The 19,370-nt window shown below is 61.1% G+C and overlaps 1 protein-coding gene across 4 annotated transcripts; it reads right to left on the reverse strand.

Annotated features, from left to right (window-relative positions):
• Positions 1-1,512: 1,512 nt before the first annotated feature.
• On the reverse strand, positions 1,513-12,832 carry Furin (furin, paired basic amino acid cleaving enzyme). Of its 4 annotated transcripts, none has more exons than XM_090321685.1 (16): positions 12,796-12,832; positions 7,229-7,559; positions 6,811-6,909; positions 6,616-6,711; positions 6,287-6,415; positions 6,135-6,211; positions 5,902-5,990; positions 5,342-5,514; positions 4,550-4,762; positions 4,163-4,263; positions 3,420-3,523; positions 3,226-3,343; positions 2,965-3,144; positions 2,562-2,686; positions 2,369-2,479; positions 1,513-2,279 (listed from the first exon to the last, which is right to left on the reverse strand). In XM_090321685.1, exons 2-16 carry the CDS (start codon positions 7,397-7,399, stop codon positions 1,693-1,695), a joined length of 2,373 nt encoding a protein of 790 aa, XP_090177811.1. In that variant the 5' UTR covers positions 7,400-7,559; positions 12,796-12,832; the 3' UTR covers positions 1,513-1,692. The 4 variants fall into 4 exon arrangements, with proteins under 4 accessions (XP_090177811.1, XP_090177813.1, XP_090177812.1 ...); XM_090321687.1 differs by lacking the exon at positions 12,796-12,832 and adding an exon at positions 11,559-11,695; XM_090321686.1 differs by lacking the exon at positions 12,796-12,832 and adding an exon at positions 10,760-10,851.
• Positions 12,833-19,370: the final 6,538 nt, after the last annotated feature.

Consider the following 19,370-nt stretch of genomic DNA (forward strand, 5'->3'; position numbering starts at 1 on the left):
GACCATCCCACTTCCCAGGCACAAGTCCTGGCAGCACGGCCCTGCTGGGGGGGGGGTGTCTGCAGGATCCCCTTTGGCTCTCCCACATACAAGTCAAATCCCAACACAGGCCTCACGCAGTGACCAGGGCCCTGCAGCCCTGCAACACACAGAGGCACGAGGGCGGCCCTGGGAGCCTGCGCTCGGCAGCAGATTCTCCCTGGAAGCTGCTGGAGCCCGAGGATAACCAGGCCCGACCCGTCTCGGACCCCCCCCCCAGTAGGCAATCAGCAATATCCCACAGGACACAAAGCCTGGTTTGCATAGTCTGCACGTTTAATCACTTTAAAACCTTTAACATTATCTCGTGTCCATTAAATAGAACCAACAATGCTGGGACTGTTTCAATTATAAGGAGAAAGAAATCACCGTGTGCCAACCAGTATCTTACAAAACCAGCCAGGCTGGCCACGAGGGGGACGGAGGGCCCCCTGGGCAGGCAGACACCAGGGGTAGGGGCCCCCTGGGCAGGCAGACACCAGGGGTAGGGGAAGAGGCTCCCAGACGGGAGGGGACTGATTGTCCTACTGGGAGGGGTGCAAAAGGCACGTCAGACGAGGGGGTTGGGGGCGTGGTAGGTCAGCACTTCCCACCAGGGCACAGTGTTAGCCGGGGCTTAGTGGCACACCTCCCGCCCCTGGCACATGGAGAGCCAGCGACCCTGAGCCCTTGGCACCGGCCCCCCCCGGAAGCACAGGTGTCAGCCTACCTCCCACAAAGACCCCCCTCCCCGGAGCCTCCAGCCAGCCTCTCAGGATGCGGGCACTGCCAGTCCTCTGCGACTCGGTGCCGTGCCAGCCTCGGGGCTGGATGGACAGTAGGTGTGAGGAGGAGGGTGGTCCAGCTGCTACCCCCATTAAAAATACAAAAAAAAAATCATCTAAAGTGAAATCATCACAAAGTGAAAATATATCCTCAAACGGCTCCTGAGATCCCCACGGGGGAAAGCAGCATTGGGGGGCGGGAGGGGCGGGGCCGCCGCCCAGGCAGCCCGGGCTCAGAAAACAGGGACTTGGGCCCTGGCACAGGAGGGTGCTAGAGAGGGCAGGGTGGCCGGGACACCAGCCAGGCAGCCCCAGCGGCAGAGGCCCTGCTCAGAGGCAGCCCCAGCGGCGGGGGCCCTGCTCAGAGGCAGCCCCAGCGGCGGGGGCCCTACGAGCAGAGCAGGCCCAAGCACCTGCCTCGCCTTGGTCCTTTCCTGTGATCAAGGCTTCTGCCGCCAGAGGCTCTCTGGTTGCTGGACAGGGTCGGGCAGGAAAGCCCTAGGGAGGCAGCCTCCTCCTGCCAACGTCGCCTCGGCCAGCTCCCTGCTGCCTGGATGGGGCCATTATTGCTTTAGAGGGGCAAGGAAGGGCAGGGGCAACGGCCTGGGTCAGAACCCCAGCAAGGGCCAGCCCTCTGCACCGCAGGCCTCGTGGGGCCTCAGCCTTGGAAAGCGGCCCTGAAGGTTTCCCTGCTCCCTCCTTCCCTCCCTCCCTCCCCAGGCCCACCGCCCCCAGCTGGCTCAGGCTACCAGGCGGGCCGGAGTGGGTGGGTGGGAAGCTGTCTCAGCGCCTCCAGCGGCCCAGCCACGGTCCACACCCAGCCCCAAGATACAAAAATACTTTGGTGAATTAAAAAGTGCCCAAGGCGGGTGCGCTCGAGGGTGGGGCGTCACAGGGCGCTCTGGTCTCTGATGAAGGCGGTCCTCTCGCCCCGGCCCTCGTCTTCCTCCGAGTCTGAGGGGCCCTCCTCCTGCCAGGCCTCGGGGGGCAGGCCCTTGTAGGAGATGAGGCCCCGGTCCATCGTGTACACCTTCACCCCCCGGAAGCTGAAGCCTGAGCGCAGCTGCAGGACGAGGAAGACGGTGACGAAGACCAGCACGATGAAGGCGCAGCTGAGGCCGGCCACCACCTCAGGCAGGTGCGAGGGCAGCAGTCCCGCCTGCAGCCGCGGCGCGGGCCCCGCCTCGGCCGGCTGCCCGGGCGGCTGCGGCCGGGACTCTCGGCTGCTCTGGCTTTGCCGGGAGCAGGTCTGCTCCACCGGGTCCAGGGCGGCGTGGCGGGGGCAGCTGAGGCAGTCTGTGGGGGCAGGGCCCCGGCAGGTGGCACAGGAGGCGTGGCAGGGGACGCAGACGCTGGCCCGCATGGTCTCCACGTCGTTCTCCGTGCTGTAGTGGGTGTCGAGGTCTTGGGGGGTGAAGCCGGCGGGACAGAGCTGGACACAGGTCTTCTGGTGCAGGGAGAAGCCTTCCTCACACACTGCGGCAAGGAGACGAGGCCGTGTCAGGGGGCCTTGGCCCTGGGGACCCCTCCCCCGCAGTCCCGCCCCCCGCAGCACCACCACTGACCCACGCAGGCCTGGCTGGAGGTGAGTGTCTTGCAGCCGCTGCTCTCAGGGGGTGTGGGGAGCCCTTCGGGCGCCGTGCCGTACAGCACGAGTGTGAACTTGGTCAGCGTCCCTGTGCCGGGCGGAACAGCAGCAGCGCGTGTGAGCCCCCGCCACGGCCCCGCCCCAGCCCTCCCCACCAGGCCCCTTGTTACCGTAGTTGTTGGCTTCACTGGTGTTTTCAATCTCCAGGACCCACTCGCCCGAGGGGTCCTCGTCCCAGGAGTGGGTTGTCATGAACGCCCAGTCGTTGAAGCCGTCTGCGGAGTAGTCGTGTGGCCTGGAGGGGGCGTTGCACACAGCTGAGGCTCGGATGGCTCCCCCAGGCCACGCCAGCCCACCCACTGGAAATGCACAGGGCTCTCCAGTCCCGGTGGACACATGTTCTTAACCAGGGACTCAGAGGAGCACGGGCACCTCACAATGGGGCAGAGGGCTGGCATGTTATGAGGGCAGGGGCCAGAACCACAGGACATGCGGTGTTCGGCTGTCCGAGCGGGGTTGGGCAGGGCACCCAGGTGAGGGACGGGACAGGCGGGGCGGGCAGGGGGCCCACACCTGGCGGCCAGCAGGGTGGAACGCGTGCCCATGGGGCTGAGGAGGTGGATGGCCAGGTCCCCACGGCGGTTGTAGGACAGGGTGAGCCGCGCCTGCGCGTGCTCCAGCCGGGTGACGTGGCTCGGCTCACCCAGGCACGCGCTCACCGTCTTGCGCACCTCCAGCCGTTTGCCGATGTCCCTGTGCAGAGGAGGCTGTGAGGGGGGCTCGGGGCCCAGGGCCGGCCCCCCCTCCGCCCCCCTCCCGGGGCCCGGGCCCCACCTGGGCTCCGTGAGCATGTCCAGGACACACTTTCGCTGGGGGGGCACCGTCGTCCAGTTCTGGGCCAGAGCCACCATGGCACCGGCGTCCAGCAGCCCATAGCCGTAGGAGTGGCTCACTGCGGGGACAGAAGGCCAGTCAGCAGGGTGCGGTGCCGGTCACCTGCCGTGGCCCTGCCAGGCCCTGGCCCTCACCTTTACGGCCCACACCATTGGTGGCCCAGTCGTTAGCGTTGAGGTGAGCTGGCTTCGAGGTCTGTACCACCAAGTGCTGCATGTCCCGCCAGGTGAGGTTCTTGCTGTGGAGAGAAGGGGAGAGGCCGGGCTCAGTGGTTCTGGAGAGAAGCCAGAGGTGACTAATGGCCGCCTGAAAGAGGACTGGGGCCTGGCGCCCGTGGCATACGCCTGCCATCCCAGCAACTCCGGAGGCTGAGATCTGAGGATCACAGGTCAAAGCCAGCCAGGCAGCAAAGTCTATGAACCTTTTCGTTTTGGTTGGTTGTGGGGCTTGAGCTCTTTTGCTCAAGGCTAGGGTTCTGCCACTTTAAGCCACAGTGCCATCCATTTTCTGGTGGTTAATTGGAGAGAAGAGTCTCAGGGACTTTCCTGCTCCAGTAGCCTTTGAACCATGCCTCACAGCTCACACTGCAGCGCAGACAGGATCTCAAGTGTGAGCCACCAGCACCAACTGCCAGGAAACTTGATCCCCAAAGAGCCCCAGGAGGGAGGTGGAGCTGTAGCTCAAGAGGCAGAACGCTAGCCTATAGCAAAAAAGCTCAGAGACAGCACCTCGGCTCTGAGCTCAAGCCCAAGGACCAGCACATGTCCACATTTCATTCATTCATACACGCATGCACACACATACGCACATGAATGCATACACACGCATGCGCACACGCGCGCAGCACTAGTGACAGTGCTGTCTCCCGCCTGCTTACTTGGCCTCCAGGGTGAGAGCGATGATTCCGGCTGCCAGCGGGGCAGACGCCGAGGTGCCCGTGTGAGACTCTGTGCATTTCTGCCGCAGGTCAGTGGTCACCTGCAGGGACAGTGGTGTTGGGGGTCTGCGAGGGCCGGCCTGACCTACAGATCCTGGCAGCGCCGATGGCATGGTGACCAGGGTGGAGACACTGGCCTCCTCTACCTGCTGCTGCCCTGCAAGCGGGCTGTGGCCAGCCCACGTGGCCACTCTGGGTTCTTGGGGTTTTAGGGAACTGTCGCCACCCGAGGGGGTGGCCTCCCGGGTCTGTCCTGTGCTCATCTTCTACGAGGCCGGGCCCTGAGGGGTCCTGGCCATCCCGCCCCAGGCCCTGGGCCCCACTCACGATCTGCTTCTCGTTCTGGTTGCCGCTGCTGTAGGTGGTGGCCAGCGTGGACGAGCAGGCCTCGCTGTACCAGGGCACGTTGCCGAGCTGGGTTGCACTGCTGATGGACAGCGTGTAGATGCTGTTGGTGTAGCCGTCACAGTTGCAGCTGTCATGCTCCCGGCCCCCGTTCCCCGAGGCCCAGACAAAGATGGAGCCCAGCCCCCCACGGCCCTGTAGACAAAGTGGGCTGGGGTCACTGGGGGTTCGGCCTTGGGGGAGGACTGGCAGCAGGGGCTGCTTCTGACTGGGAAGGCTAGCGCTCACTCTTGGGGCTCCATGCCCCCCACCCCACGGCCCCTGGAAAAGCCTGGGGCGTGGGTATGCACGCTGACAACAGTGGAGCATGCCAAGGTGCTGGCAGGAGAGGGCTAGGGCGCCTCTCCTTCTCCATCTCTGCTCCTTGTCCACCGCTGGTCTTAATTAGTACTGGATTACTGCTATTCCTACTACTCTGGTGACGCTGGGATCAAAGCTAGGGCCTCAGACTAGGGGTAGAGCTTGGAAAGCTGAGACCTGACTAGCATACACCAACCAGGCTCTGGGTTCAAACCCCAGCAATGCAAAACGTAACAAAACAAAACGCTGTGTCTGCACACACAAAGCACAGCCCAGCCCTCAATGCATTGAACCAATGCATGCTGTGTAAGGCTGAGGCTGAGCAGTGATAGGAGGAAAGGACGCAGGTCCGGGGACAGCCACAGGCAGCACAGCACTCAGCCAGCGTGGGGGGTGGGGTGAGACCCCATTCACCTGGCTGACCCCCCGGAAGAAGGCCTCCTCAGCCAGGCGAGCGGGCCCATCCACGGTCTTGCCGTCGTCCTCAGGCCCCCAGCTGGCGCTGTAGATGTGGATGTGGCCGGGGTTCAGGCCCAGGGATCGGGCCTCCACGGCATCTGTCACCTCGCCATCCAGCATGCGCACGCCTGGCCACAGGGCGAAAGGAAGGATGCGGCTGTGGCGGGGGAGGGGGGGCACGGTGCCCCAGGGGGCCAAGACACAGTCCGGGGGAGTGCCCCCCTTCCCAGGCAGATACCCCAAAGGAGAAAGGAGACACTGCCTCCTGCCCAAGTGTCTGCAGGCCTCTGCTGCAGTCAGAGGGACTCTCGGGGAGGATGCCCGCTCCCACCACGTCCGCAGCCTGGGAGCCCAGCAGCTCTGAGTCGCTAGGAACCAACAGCATATCCACCCAGCCAGAAGGCTCCACAGCGGAAAAGGGGCAAGCACTGGCCAGATGGAAAAAGCAGGCAGGGACAATCCCACCAGGTGGCCTTGTCACCTCCAAATTAGGGCAGAAGGGCGGGGCCACTCACCTCCAATTCGGGCGTTGTAGGCCACGCCCACACCACAGACACCATTGTTGGCCACTGCCGCCACCTCGCCAGCACAGCGTGTGCCATGCCTGCCAGGGCCAAGAACACAGTGTTAGTGGGGGGGGGGTGTAATCTGGGGGCAGGAAGGATCAACAGGATCCCTACCCATGCCTGTTATCACCAAACCCTCCCTCTGGACTTCAGCCTCGCCTTGCCTCAAGGGGAGGCCTCACCTGTTGTCATTCATCTGCGTGTAGCGGGGTTGGGGGTCCGGGTCCTGGTCATTAACATCAAAGCTGGCTCCGGGATCCTGGGGAGAGTGGGGCTGGGTCAGGGGCAGCTGTTCCGCGGTGGGCACCCGGGCACCTCCCCCACGCCTCCTCACATAATTGCCTGCCAGGTCTGGGTGGTTCTTCTCGATGCCGTCATCCAGGATGGAGACCACAATGCCGTGGCCCGTGAAGCCCTGTGCCCAGGCCGCCTTCACATTCAGGTCCCGCTGAGTGACACCAGACTGCAGAGACACCCAGCCACGTGACTTACTCGATGGGGCGGGTGAATTCCCTCACCACCCCAGATGCTGTCTCCCCATCCCTCTCCTGAAATGCCACCCGGGCACGCTGGCCTCTGGAAAGGGAAAGGACTCTGGGAGGGGAGCTTCCAGCTTGTGTGGGTGGCTGGGAAGCAGGGCCAGGCCCCAGAGAGACTGCGCACCAGGTACCACTGCTGGGGGAACTTGGGGTCCGTGGGCTCCTGGTACACGTCCCGCTTGGTCCTTCGCTTTGCCACCTGCTGCTCCAGCCAGTGTACCTGGGAGGAAGAGATGCACAGGTTGGAGTCCAGGCTCCAGAGAACAGCAGGAAGGGGAGGCTGGCAGCGGGGGTGGGGGGGATGGGGGGGCATACGTACTCGAGGCTCCCTCTTCAGCCGGCTGTGCCGCAGGCGGTGAGGGGACAGGGACCGCTTTGTCACTGCTCGATGCCGGAAGTGGTAATAGTCACCGAAGATCTATGGGGGGGGGCAGGGATGGAATTTCCATCTGCCAGTCTCGGGGAAGGTGGGGATGGGTGACCAGAGGAAGCAGAGGGTGGCATGGAAGGGGGAGACTTCATGTTCTGCCAAGGACCAAGAGAGACCACGCAGAGGACACGGAGCTCCCTCACTGGGAGGTGCCAGGGGTCAAAGCAGCTATGTCAAGGGCTCACAGGCTGAACAAGCCATGGCACCCTTGCACCGCCTCCCAGATGCCCTGGAGATTTCTTGCCAGAATGCCTAACCACCCTGCCCCAGCCCTGCGTGCAGGCCTGCAGGCCCGGCAGGAACCTACCTGGCCCAGGTTGTGAAACCCATGCTTTCGAGCCAGGCTGTTGGCCACAGCCGGGCCTCCGGAGATGTGCACGGCCCACGTGTTGGTGAAGACCTTCTGGCCTCGGGCACCCACCGCCAGCAGGACCAAGGCTGCTGCTGCCACCCAGAGCACCCAGGGCCTCAGCTCCATGGGGGGGAGGTGGCCAGGACCCCAGAGCTCCCGTCTCTGCCACCTGCTTACAAGGCCTCCGTTCCCACGTGTCGGCTTGCTGCCTGGAGCCTGGGGCTGGCTGGAGGGGGCATGGGGCCGAGGTGGGCAGGGCTGGGGGGCAGGGTGAGGTTTGCAGGCCCTGAGAAATGAGAGAGAGGGAGAGGAGTCAGTCCCTCCCCAGCTCTGCCAGGTAGGGGCAAGGGAAGAGGGTGAAAAACACCCCAGTGTGCCCCAGAAGATAACCCCGTGCTCCCCCCAAGATGTCCCAAAGGCCGACTGCACAGACCCATGAGCCCCAGCCTCTTCCCATCAAGAAAACGAGTCCCAACACAGGAAGCGCAGAGACTCAACCCACTCTAGACCACAGACGACAAAGAAAAGCTCACCACCATCAAGGAAAGAAAGCTCCATCACAAAGCACTACGTACACATGGTCCCATTTTGTTCTTAAAAACTATTTATACCTATGTATTTATACATAGCACAAAACACAATCTGGAAGGACACCCGCTAAAGTGCTAGCAATGGTTCTCTCAAGATGGTGAGCGGTTCCTTCCTCTTCGTGTCACTGTCAAGCTTCACAATACCCAGGTCTATTTTATAAAAGCATAACATGTTGGGTTTCAAAGTTTAAAGAAAAAATGATCAGAGCCTAACCAACTCACTAGGGTTTCTTGGTTCCACAAAATGAGAGTGACACGAAAGGACTTCCCAGCCTCTGGGGGAGGGCGGCAAGGGCTGGGGGGTCAGGGGGACAGGGGAGGGCAGCCAGGGCTGGGGGCCAGGCTCTGGGCCCCCGGGGGGGGGGTCATGGAAGCCTCCCTTCAGGGCTGAGGTGGCAGCCTCAGTGAAGTCACTGCTTCCTGGGGACACTGCTGCCACCTGGCCAGGCCCTGGCCCCAGCCCTCTCTCCCGTCCAACCCCTACCTTGAGTAATGCGAGCTAGGCAGCCAGGCCAAACACAGGCTGCCCAGCCACGAGCACCACAGTGAGCTGAATCAATAGTCCATGTGTTGTCGTCCTCCCTCAGTAAACAGACAGGGGAGCAGGGCCACCTAACTGTCCCCACACAAGGCCCCCGCCTGGCCAGACACCCAGCACTGAGGAGGGCAGCCATGGGAGAGGACTCAGTGTCGAGTGCCACCCCCAAGGCCCAGCCCAAGGGAGGCTGTTCCACCAGATGGCAAAGTGAAGGCACCCAGAGCCCTGGGACAGGAGGGCAGGCTTGCTTCGGGGAGGGCCTCCCGGACGGGTCCCACCCTGCAGCCTGGTGGACTCCTGGGGTGTTTTCAGTCTACACCAAAATAGCCTGCCAGCTGACAGTAGAAGACAGGCCTCAAGCAGTTCCTCCACATCCCTGCTGGGCAGAGTCCACGGGACTCAGGGCGGCCCAGGGCCCACCCCATAGCCCGTGTCAACCAAGGCAGGTAAAGCCAGCAAAGGCCACTGCCGAGCAGCGCGAGGGGAAGGGACCCCAGGGCCCCTCATAAGAAGACATGGGTGTGGAGCTCCCGCTCATCATCCTAGCCACTCAGGGGGCTGAGACCTGGGGGGTCAGGGTTTGAAAGCAGCCCAGGCAGGAGGTCCATCAGACTCTTCCCCAGTGAAACACCAAAGAGCCAGACGTGGAGCTGCAGCCCAGGGATAGAGTGTAGCCTTGCGGGAACAAGCGAGGAGTCGCTGAGTTCAAGCCCTAGTACAAAACAACCTCACCATGGAGCCTGGGAGCAGAGCCACAACACCTATTCCACCCCTCTTCCCACACAGCCGCCTCTGAGGTCCAGATGCCGTGCAGACAGCACTCTGACCACAGTACGGTGAACCTGGCTGGAGCCCTCCAAACCAAGGCTGATTCACTCGGGGCCGGCCCAGGTGACAGCACGCAGAGATGAAGTCGCAGCTGTGGAGTGTTAAGTAAAGCAGGAAAGAAAGCAGGCTTTAGACGCAGAAGGGCCCAGGTGCTCCAAGAAAGCAGGCCTGCCTCGTTCCATGCCGGGTCCCTAGTCCAGCCAGGTGCCAGTCACGACTTTCAGAAGGGGAAGCCCCCAGCCAGATCTGCCTCACCATCCAAGACCCAGGAAGGGTTACCCTCAACTCCCCCAAAGGAGCTGAGAACAATGAATGAACGGGCTTCTCCCCACCCCCAGCCCAGACTCTGACTCACCCTGCAAGTCCTCGTGGTCTCAAACCAGGAGGCTTGCTGTAAGTCTAGCTCCTCTTGCTCTGTCTCACCAGCTCTGTGCTCAGCTGGCCTGGGAGAGCGGCCGGCTCTTCCCGGAAGTGCTGTGTTCTGGGTCACAGCCCCCAGCCTCCCCGCACTACCAGCTCTCAGGTTGGGCTCTGGGATGGGGCTGGGCCACTGGGGAAGCCCTATCAGCTCTGTCCTTCAGCAGGGGCCCCCGCCACGGCCTGGCACACGCGCACAGCCTCCCCTGCCACCTCCCTGCTGCGGGGTCCCCGTGGGAGGTGGAACAAGTCACTTCCTCTTTCTGGGCCTCAGTTTCCTTGGTGGTAAAAGCTGTTCAACCAGAGGTTTGCAAACTTCTGTTCTAAGCTACAGAATTCTCGTTTAATCAGACCCCCCCCCCAGTTTTTGTTTTTTTTCCAATCTCACACGCAGGTCCGGCTACAGGCCACGACCGTCAGGTGACCGCGGTCCCAGGCTCCGTCTGCCCCAGGCGGGCAGCTCCCCCTTACTAGGCCCCACGGCTGGGTCTCCCCGCGCTCCCTGAGTCTCAGCCCCCTGGAGGCGCAGGCAGCCAGGCCCCGGTCCGCCAGGTGGACGAGGCTGGCCCAGCGCACAGGTGAGTGCCCCGCACAGGTGGGCAGGCTGCCCCACCCCGGGCAGCCCCCTGCGCCAGGCCGCCCCGGGCCCGTCCACCGCCCCGGGGCCCCGGGCTCGGACCTGGGCCGGCGAGCGCCGCACACCTGCGACCCCACGCGGGCCGGCGGCGAACGACCCCGTCTGCGGCCGAGGCCGCCCCGCGCCTGCCCGGCCCCGGCGGCTCGCAGGCCGTCCCGGGCCCCGCGGGGAGCGGCCGGGCCGGCGGCGGCGGCCCCGGGGAGCGCCCGGCTCGGCGGGGAGGCGCGGGGGCCCCGGCGTCCCCGGAACCCGCTCCCCGCCCGGCCCGGCCGAGCCCCGCGGGCGCTTCCTGAGGTCAGAGGGCGCCGGGCCCGGCGGAAAAGTACCGGCGGCGCGCGCCCTTCCGGCTCCCCGCGGCTCCTCCCCGGGGCCGGCGCGAGCCAGGTCCGGAGCCCCGCGGCCCGCGCCGGCCCGGCCCGGCTCCCCCCACGCGCCCACGCGCCCGCCGCCCCGCGCCCCGCGCCCCGGCCGCTCACCCTGGGGAGCCCGGGCGGGCAAACTTTTCCGGGCGAGCGCGGCGGCGGCGGCGGCTCGGCGCCCTCGGCCGCGGGCGGCGGGGGCCCGGGCTCGGCGCGGTCCCCGCGCCCGGCGGCGGCGGCGCGGCGGCGGCGGGCGGGCGGGCGGCGGCGCGGCCTCGGCCTGGGCCCGGCCGGCGCGCGGGGCAGGGCTCGGCCTGGGCTCGGCCTGGCTCGGCGGGGGCAGCGGCCCGGCCGCGGCGGCGCGGCTTGTTTACCCGGGCCGCTGTCACGGCGGCGGCGGCGGCGGCGGCCCGGCTCCTCCCCTCCGCCGCGCCCCTCCCCGCGCGCGCCGCCTCCGCGCTCCGCGCCCGCGCCCGGGTCCGGGCCCCGGCCGGGCCGCCGCCGCCGCCTCCGGCCGGCCGCGAGAAGGTAGGCAGCGGGGCCGCGACCGAGGCCCCCCCCCGCCCTGCGCGCCTCCCCGCCCGGCCCCCGCGCTCGGAGCCCGGGAGCAGCGGGCAGGGGCCCGGGCGGCCGCCTTATCCCCTCCCGGAACCGCACAACCCCGCGTTTCACAGATGAGGACACCGAGCCCGGGCCGGGGGGCCGGGGAAGAGGCCCGAGGACTGGCAGGGCCGGCCGGAGCCAAGGCCGCCCGGCCCCCGCCCTAGAAACCGCCTGGCTACTCGGCGAAGGCTGACATGCCGGGGCCAGGAGCAGGGGAAGGGCGACCCCAAGGGCGCCGGGCCGTCACCTGCGGCCTCCCCCAGCCCACCCGGCCCTCCTCACACCCGCTGTCCAGCGGAGGCCGGGCCCTTACCTTCTGCGCCCCGTCCACCCCTCTGTGAAATGGAGACACGGTCAACGGGATCGAGTACTACCTGGGCCCCCTGTCCCTGGCCCTTCAAGTCCATGAAGCCAGGTGGTTCCTTCCCCCAGGAGGGCTTGTGGGAGCCATTCTAGGTGGAAGAACAATACTCCAGTATGGAGACTGAGGCAGGAAGTGAGTCACAACTTTTCCTTGGGCTCTGAGCAAGAGAATCCGGTGGAGGGGAGTGGGCACAGGGCGGCCCCACTGAGGCGGGGAGGTGCCCCTGCGCCCCCCCTCAGTTTTCCCCTGGCCTAGGTCAGACTGGAAAAAAAGAAAACGCAACCCTGAGGCCTCAGCTGTCCACAGGCCCCGGCCTCCGTGGGCCAGGCCGGACAGGAGGGTCACACTCCAGGTGGCTCACAGGTGACTGAGGATGGGGAGCACAGGAGCAGCTCAGAGCCAGAAGCCTGCCCTGGTGGGCGCACTCCCCTCTTGTCCTCTCACACTGGGGCAGGGGTTCACATGAGATTGCACTTCTCATGCCCGTCATTCTACATTCTCAGGAGGCCGAGATCTGAAGATGGCGGATTGAACCCAACATCAACAGGAAAGGCTGTGAGTGGTGCTGTGGTTCAAGCACTAGCCTCAAACAGGGCCCAGGTCCTGAGTTCAAGCTCTAGGACTGGCAAAAAAAGAAAAAAGCTTGCATTTTGTAGCATTTTGGCAAATACACATTCAGAATAGATTCCTATCTCCAGTTTGGCTGGCTCACTCGAGTCCTGTGGCAGGGTTTGTGCTGGCCCTCACTCCCAACCATCTACCAGAGGCTTAAGGGGTTCTGAACCCAGGCCTTGAGAGGGGCCTGGTAAGAGTTCTGGAGCGAGGGGGGCCGGGGCTTGTGGGTAAAGCTGGGGGCAGGGAGGGGCTAGGGAGGCATCTGGGAGGAAGGTACAGCCAGCCAGGCCTTTATTCCTGTGTCTGGAGCAAATCCACTGGGCTCCTCCTCTGTAACTGGAGTTGCACAGTTCCACAACCCTCCCCCTTTCTCCCCTGGAGTTCTCTGAGAGTCCCCATTTCGCAAGCCTGACCCCCCCACTTCAGGCAACCTCAAACAAAGCCGCCAGCAACAGCATGCACACCTGGCTTTAATCATGGAGCCCCTCAGGGGAGGGCAGAAGAAAATGTAATTGGTGCTTTCTCCGAAGGGCCAAGACTTGAGAGCCTTTGGCTTGGTCTCTTTGCTCACCTGCGCTCCCGGGAGTGTCTGCAGCCGCTCTGACAGGGCAGTGGTGAAGCTCTCTGGTCCTGCAGTTGGGCGAGGCGCGCTGCAGCCTCCCGGTCTAGCCCCCACGCTGGCAGGGCCCTTCCCGTTCTGGCTAAGCCACTTGGGGAAATCCCCCTTATAGGACCAAGCTGGATGTCTGTGGGTGGGGGGAGGAGCCGGGGCTGGAAGTGACAGGGTGGTGACAGATCTGGTCACGTTGAGACTGGATCCCCACACACCCAGCCCTACTCAGTTTCCCATTTATTGGGGTGGTTCTGCACTCACCTTCTACAGCGGGCACTGCTGTAGTGGCTTCCCGTGGCCAGCTTCAGGTCTTCTGTCTCCCCCTCCAAGCCCGGCCCACAGTCAGGCACCTAATGAATGGTTTGGATGTAGCCTTGTCTGTCAGATGTTCATTCTCCGAGTGGGAAGCTGGGATTCTTAGGGGTGGCCCTGGGAGAGCTGGAAGGGCACACCTGACCTCATGTGACCTTGAGCCCCACAAGCCTGCGGCCCTTCCTTCACCTGCAGGTCTGCAGAGGCGAGAGGCAGGCAAGTCAACCATTCCTCGGCCCTGGGTGAGCTGATGCCCACCTCGGGAATTGTCCTGAGCCTCACAGGGTGCTGGGTCCCCTTTCCCCATCTCTAGACAGTAGACATCAACTGCTCCTCCACCCCCATGCCAGCCTAAAAGGTCCCCAGACGTTGCCAAATCACTGCCAGCTAGAGCCGTGGGGCCCCATGAAGGATGGGAATGCCACCAGAGTAGAAAGCAGAAGGGATTGTGGGCTGGGACTGAGCCCAGACAGCTCTAAGCCCACACCAGCGGTGACAATGGTGCACCCTGGTGAAGTCAGAGGCTCTGGGTCAGAAGTTAATGATCTTACTAACCTGGGATCCCGTTTACTAAGGTGGGGAGGCAGGCGAGATCTCAGAGCCACAGGTATTTACCCAGCCGGATCAGGGAAGCGGGGAGGGAGGGCGGGTAGCTCCTGGTGTGGACATACCTCAACACTGTGTACTGGAATACCTGCAGCTAGCTGGCAGTGGCATTTAAACCTCAATAAAGCCATTTTACCATGTATTCAAGTGCTTCAAGTTTAGTGCTTGCTGGGTCTTACTTTGGACATTCACTTTCTGTTCTGGGCTCCCTAAATGACAGTCCTAGTGGCTCAGGAGGCTGAGATGGAGGGTTCTAAGCCAGCCTCAGGCAGGAAAGTCCAGGAGATGCAAATCCAATTAGCCAGAAAAAAGCCAGAAAGTGGAAGTGTGGCTCGAGCTTTGAGTGAAACAAAGAAAGATCAAGGCTCGTAGTTCAGACTCGAGTACAGACAAAACCCATCAAACTCCCTTGAGGGTCTGGGAATGTGGCCTAGTGGCAGAGTGCTTGCCTAGCATGTGTGAAGCCCTGGGTTTGATTCCTCAGTACTGCATACACAGAAAAAAAAAAAAAAGATGCTGGAAGCGGCTCTGTGGCTCAAGTGGTAGAGTGCTAATTTTGAGCAAAAGAAGCCCAGGGACAGTGCTAGGCCCTGAGTTTAAGCCCCAGAACTGGCAAAACAACACAAAAGCCAGGAGGCAGAATGTGACCCTGAGCTGGCCTGGGGGAGATGGACAGTGGGCCTGTGCACCCTTCCTGGGAGAAGGCGTTGACGGGGCCACGTCACTGCTTCCCCCATGCTGGCCCCCTGTGAGCCTTCTCAGCAGGAGACTGGCAACAAGGGTGCTTTCAGTTCCCAGCCAACACCACCACCCGGCCGGGCACAACCAGCTCATCCGTCTGCCCTGGGCCTCAACCAGCTCCAAGCAGGTACTGCACAGAGGTCACTCCTTTCCCCAAACCAGAGACAGAGAGGACAGTGTACCCACAGAAAACCCACACCCCCAACCCTTCTCCCACCTCCTTGCAGCTTCTCACCTTATTGCCATGGAGGTTCAGGTCGATTTTCTGTCATATTCCTGCCAATGAGTCACAGGACTCCCAACATGCTAGCTGCAAAACCTCCCAGGGCCTCAGTTTCCCCATTTTTACAATGGGACACAGTTCCCAGTTTATCAGGGGGCCATGACAGGGCAGTGAGGGCTATCATCATGTCCCTCTCCTGAGCTTGAGCTGCCCCCCAGAAGAGTAACTCGGGTCCCCCCTCGCAGGTCCTCTGTTTAAATTATGGCTACACTCCTGTCTGCACTGTGGGTTGTTACATCATCGACCTTCACTTGGCTTCCATGCATCATGTACACATTCAACCCGCCTCTGTTCTTTTCTTGCTAGCCAACAGCAATTAAAAAGGACTGCACAGAGCCAACACAATCATCAACACAAACACAGACCTGGGTGGCGAAACCCCGTGTCCACAGCGGATTGTCTACAGCGGGAACGAGAATCCTCACAGTAGCCAAGCGCCTGGTGCCAGCGCCGACCTCAAAGCGCCGTGCACACCTGGGCCCAGGGAGGCCACTGGCAACCTGTACACAGAGGGGAGTCTCCTTAGAGGGCCTGCCCGGGGTCACATGCGCAGGGTCACGTGAGCCTGTCTGATTGAATCCTGGGGCTAGGTTTTACCATTCATTCCCAGTTCAAAATCAGGAACTGCTGGTTCTGACCTGGGGTGGGGGCTGAAGAGGGAGAGGGCCCTTTCCCTGCAGGGGCCTGGGCTTCTCCCAGACCTTCTCTCCTGAGCCCTGGGTTAAATTACGCCAAGCCTGGGTCATGTGACTCCATTCCCCTCCCCTATCAGAGTGAATAAACACCAGCCACCAGGGCCTCCCAGAAGATAAGGGTCTGTGTTCCTGACTGCAACAATGACACGTGTGGGCTTCAGCTCAGGACTCAGGTTTGTTCTGGCCCTACAGAAATCCTGGCAGGCCACATGGGGCTGGGGCTGGACAGATGCCCAACGCAAGAGCACATGGTGGCAGGGCCTGGCCTACACGCTTGACCCTGGGTCCAATCTCCAGCTCCATGTGAAAAGCAAACATGCAGCATCCAAGCCCAGACTCTGCTGACTCTCTCCCTCTGGCCTCCCAGCCCTGCTCTTCCTCCACCACTTCTTCTGTTTCCAAGATGATCAGGATGGCAAAGCCAAGCTCAGTTTCAAGCCAAGGCCATGTCAAAGGCTCCAATCCCAAGACAAGACAGCCCTGCCAGCATTGGCATCCCCAGCTGATGGCCCCCACGGGTCAGGCGTGGGGAGCATCTGTCACAGAGGCCACCCTAACCTGGTGAGCACAGACTGCCCAGCCCTGGAGAGGGCGCCTGGGAATACTAACCAACCCCTTCCCCCTCCCCACCCAGCCCATGCAGGGCTCAGCTCTACCAAGTCGAACCTTTTCTTCATTAGAACACATTATCTAGCAGGGCGCTGCTGGCTCATACCTGTCATCCTAGATACCCTGGGAGGCTGAGATCCAAGGATCACAGTTCAAAGCTAGCCCAGGCAGGAAAGATTATGAGACTTATTTCCTATTAACCACCCAAAAGCCAGAAATACAAAGACAACACCGAGGCCCTGAGTTCAGTGTCAGTACCCATACAAAACAAAACAAAACAAGGCAAACTTAATGCCCAACCTCCTTTCCCTGCTTTTTTTTCTGTACCACTGGACGTACTCTATGCCCTCATTTTCTTATTATTTTTCTCTGCCCATGAGGATGTCAGCTCTATGAAGTCAGGATTCTTCTCTCTTTCACTCACAGCACATACATATATCTAAATAAAACATACGCGTATATAAATATATAAATTATTTACATATATGTGGTGACAGATGTGCCTAGCAGATCTCACCCCCCTTTGCTGAATGATTTGACTGTGGAAAGCTGATTCTACATAAAAACAGTGATGACACAAAGCCACCTAAACTCCCACCCCTTTCTGCTGGGCTCTCCACACCACCTTTTGGGGAGAAGTTACTTGTTGCTGGCTGTGAGGTCAGTCCCCGGCTTTCAGGAATATTCTGGGAGCTTGCAGAACACTTCCTCTCTTCTCCCAGCTCCACTCTCTGGAAACTTTGGGGCAGTGGCCAACTCTTCTCACACAGGGCCTTCCCCTCAGCCCGCAAGTCCTGGGTGGGGAGCCCGGGACCCAGCAGGCCGGGGAAGACAGTGGAGTGGGGTCACCTATCAGTCCAAACAAGATGCCCCAGGAGGGGGTGCAAAGGCCTGCTCTGGCTGAGCACACAGTGACAGGGTGGAGTGAGGGCAGCCCGAGGCCCTCCAGTACCCACTGAGGCAGGTCTCTACCTACTACACATCAGGAATCCCACCTCTGAGCAGTTAGATTTCTGCTTTTCCTCCTTTCCTTCTTTCATTTTTCTTTCCTTCCTTCCTTCCTTTTTTTCTGCCAGTCCCGGGGCTTGCTTAGGCTACAGGCTAGCTAGCATTCCACGACTTGAGCCATAGCACCACTTCCAGCTTTTTCTGTGATTAATCACAGATAAGAGTCTCATGGACTTTCCTGCCCAGGCTGGCTTTGAACCGTGATCCTCAGATCTCAGCCTCCTGAGTAGTTAGGATGGCAGCCACCAGCCACCACCCTCTGGCATTTCTCTTAAGGTTTTGGAGGTTTCTGCTTTTCAAGTGTACCCCTGGGGATGGGGGAGTATCTTGGGGTGGAGCAATGGCCCAATTTGTTCAAGACGTAGGTTCCCTCCTCCTCCGCCACTTACGTGAAAATGTGAATGCAAGCTCACTGGAGGGCCACCTGCTCGGGCACGGCAGCCCTAGAACCAGATCTGTGTGCTGTCGCTGACTGGTTCAAGGACAAGGTGTGGACTTTGGTAATGGTGGCATCTGGGAGCAAGGACACCACTCTCTAGCGACAGGCGTCCTCAGAACCGAAGGCCTGCAGCCATGGTTGTGACCTCACCCCGGTAACCCCAGGGTGGGCCCTGGTACCTGTACCTGGGGCAGGAAGTGGCTGAGTACAAAATCCTCACTTAGCAACATCTTCCTCAGCCTTCGTAGAAATGGGTCCGTGGGGAGCTTTGGGGGAAATCCTCCAGCGGCCATGTGGGGGAAACCACTAGGGGAGCAGTGGCTGCAGGCACACACAGCAAACCCACAGCCACGTCCACGTCCCAGATCATGAGAGACCTCTCTAATCCCGCACCAGGATGGAATGGAAGGCCCAGGGGCTCTTCCCACGGCTTTCCAGGCTCGGCTAATCTCTCTCAATTCACCCTGCTGGTGGGGAGGTAGTGGCAAGAGCCAGCCTGGAGGGTGAGGCAGGGACGTGGCTTCAGCATCTAGGTCCCTCAGAAGTCACAGGGCTGGGAGATTGGGGGAGGGGGGAGAGGCCTGGCCAAGGCCCCACGGGCCGCTATGGGGACAGGCGTTGGGAGTTACAGCTCACGCAACTTTTCCTCTATATGTGGTACTGAGGAACCAAACCCAGGACTTTATGCATGCTGGGCCAGCACTCTACCACTAGGCCGCATTCCCAGTCCTAAAATGCTGTTTTCTGCTGAACCTGTGGGCATATGGGGACAATCACATAAGCCACTCTACCTTTAATCAGCCACTCGGGTGTAAGTGGTGAAGCCTGAGGCCCAAGTCCAGCACCTTAGAGAAAAGCAGCCAGGTCCATCCTCTGGGTGGTTCAGTAACTTCCTGCTATGTCTGCCCCAGAACACTGCCTATCTCCCAGATGACCACCCACATCACGGCAGGAGACGGGGAGGAGGACCCAGGCCTGCAGAGAAGGGGAGAGTAGCTCTGCTTGGCTTATAGTGTTTTCAAACAAAATGGACCATCATGTAGCATTAAAAGAAACAGATGGGGCTGGGAGTTTGGCCTAGTGGTAGAGTGCTTGCCTAGCATGCACGAAGACCGGGGTTCGATTCCTTGGTACCACATACATAGAAAAAAGCCAGAAGTGGTGCTGAGGCTCAAGTGGTAGAGCTCTAGCCTTGAGAAAGTCCAAGGACAGTGCTCAGGCCCTGAGCTCAAGCCCAGGACTGGCAAAAAAAAAAAAAAAAAAGAAAGAAAGAAAGAAAAAAGAAACTGATGGGCAGGGAGTGTGGCCTAGTGGTAAGGTGCTTGCCTAGCATGCACGAAGACCGGGGTTCGATTCCTCGGTACCACATACATAGAAAAAAGCCAGAAGTGGTGCTGAGGCTCAAATGGTAGAGCTCTAGCCTTGAGAAAGTCCAAGGACAGTGCTCAGGCCCTGAGCCCAAGCCCAGGACTGGCAAAAAAAAAAAAAAAAAATAAGAAAACCAAGACGGGGACCAGGAGTTTGGCCTAGTGGTTAAAGTGCTTGCCTAGCATGCATGAAGACCCGGGTTCGATTCCTTGGTACCACATATATAGAAAAAGCTGAAACTGGTACTGAGGCTCAAGTGGTAGAGTTCTAGCCTTGAGAAAGTCCAAGGACAGTGCTCAGGCCCTGAGTTCAAGCCCAGGACTGGCAAAAAAAAAAAAAGAAAACCAAGATGGGTGGGGGGTGGGGGGGGAGGGAAATGGGTACCAAGACATGTGAAAGGGTATCAATGTATGTGAATTAATGCACCTTCTATCTGGCAAACATCATGTAACCCTTTTACTAATTACAATAA

This window comes from Megascapheus bottae, chromosome 30 (genome assembly GCF_031878675.1).
Source record: "Megascapheus bottae isolate mThoBot1 chromosome 30, mThoBot2.hap1, whole genome shotgun sequence".
NCBI lineage: Eukaryota > Metazoa > Chordata > Mammalia > Rodentia > Geomyidae > Megascapheus > Megascapheus bottae.

Coding starts and splice junctions, on each gene's coding strand:
- Furin (XM_090321685.1), bottom strand. CDS start 7,399: ATGGAGCTGAGGCCCTGGGTGCTCTGGGTGGCAGCAGCAGCCTTGGTC. Junction 6,712..6,810: donor GGCTGAAGAGGGAGCCTCGA/GTACGTATGCCC, acceptor TCTTCCTCCCAG/GTACACTGGCTGGAGCAGCA. Junction 5,515..5,901: donor CTACAACGCCCGAATTGGAG/GTGAGTGGCCCC, acceptor CCCTGTGGCCAG/GCGTGCGCATGCTGGATGGC.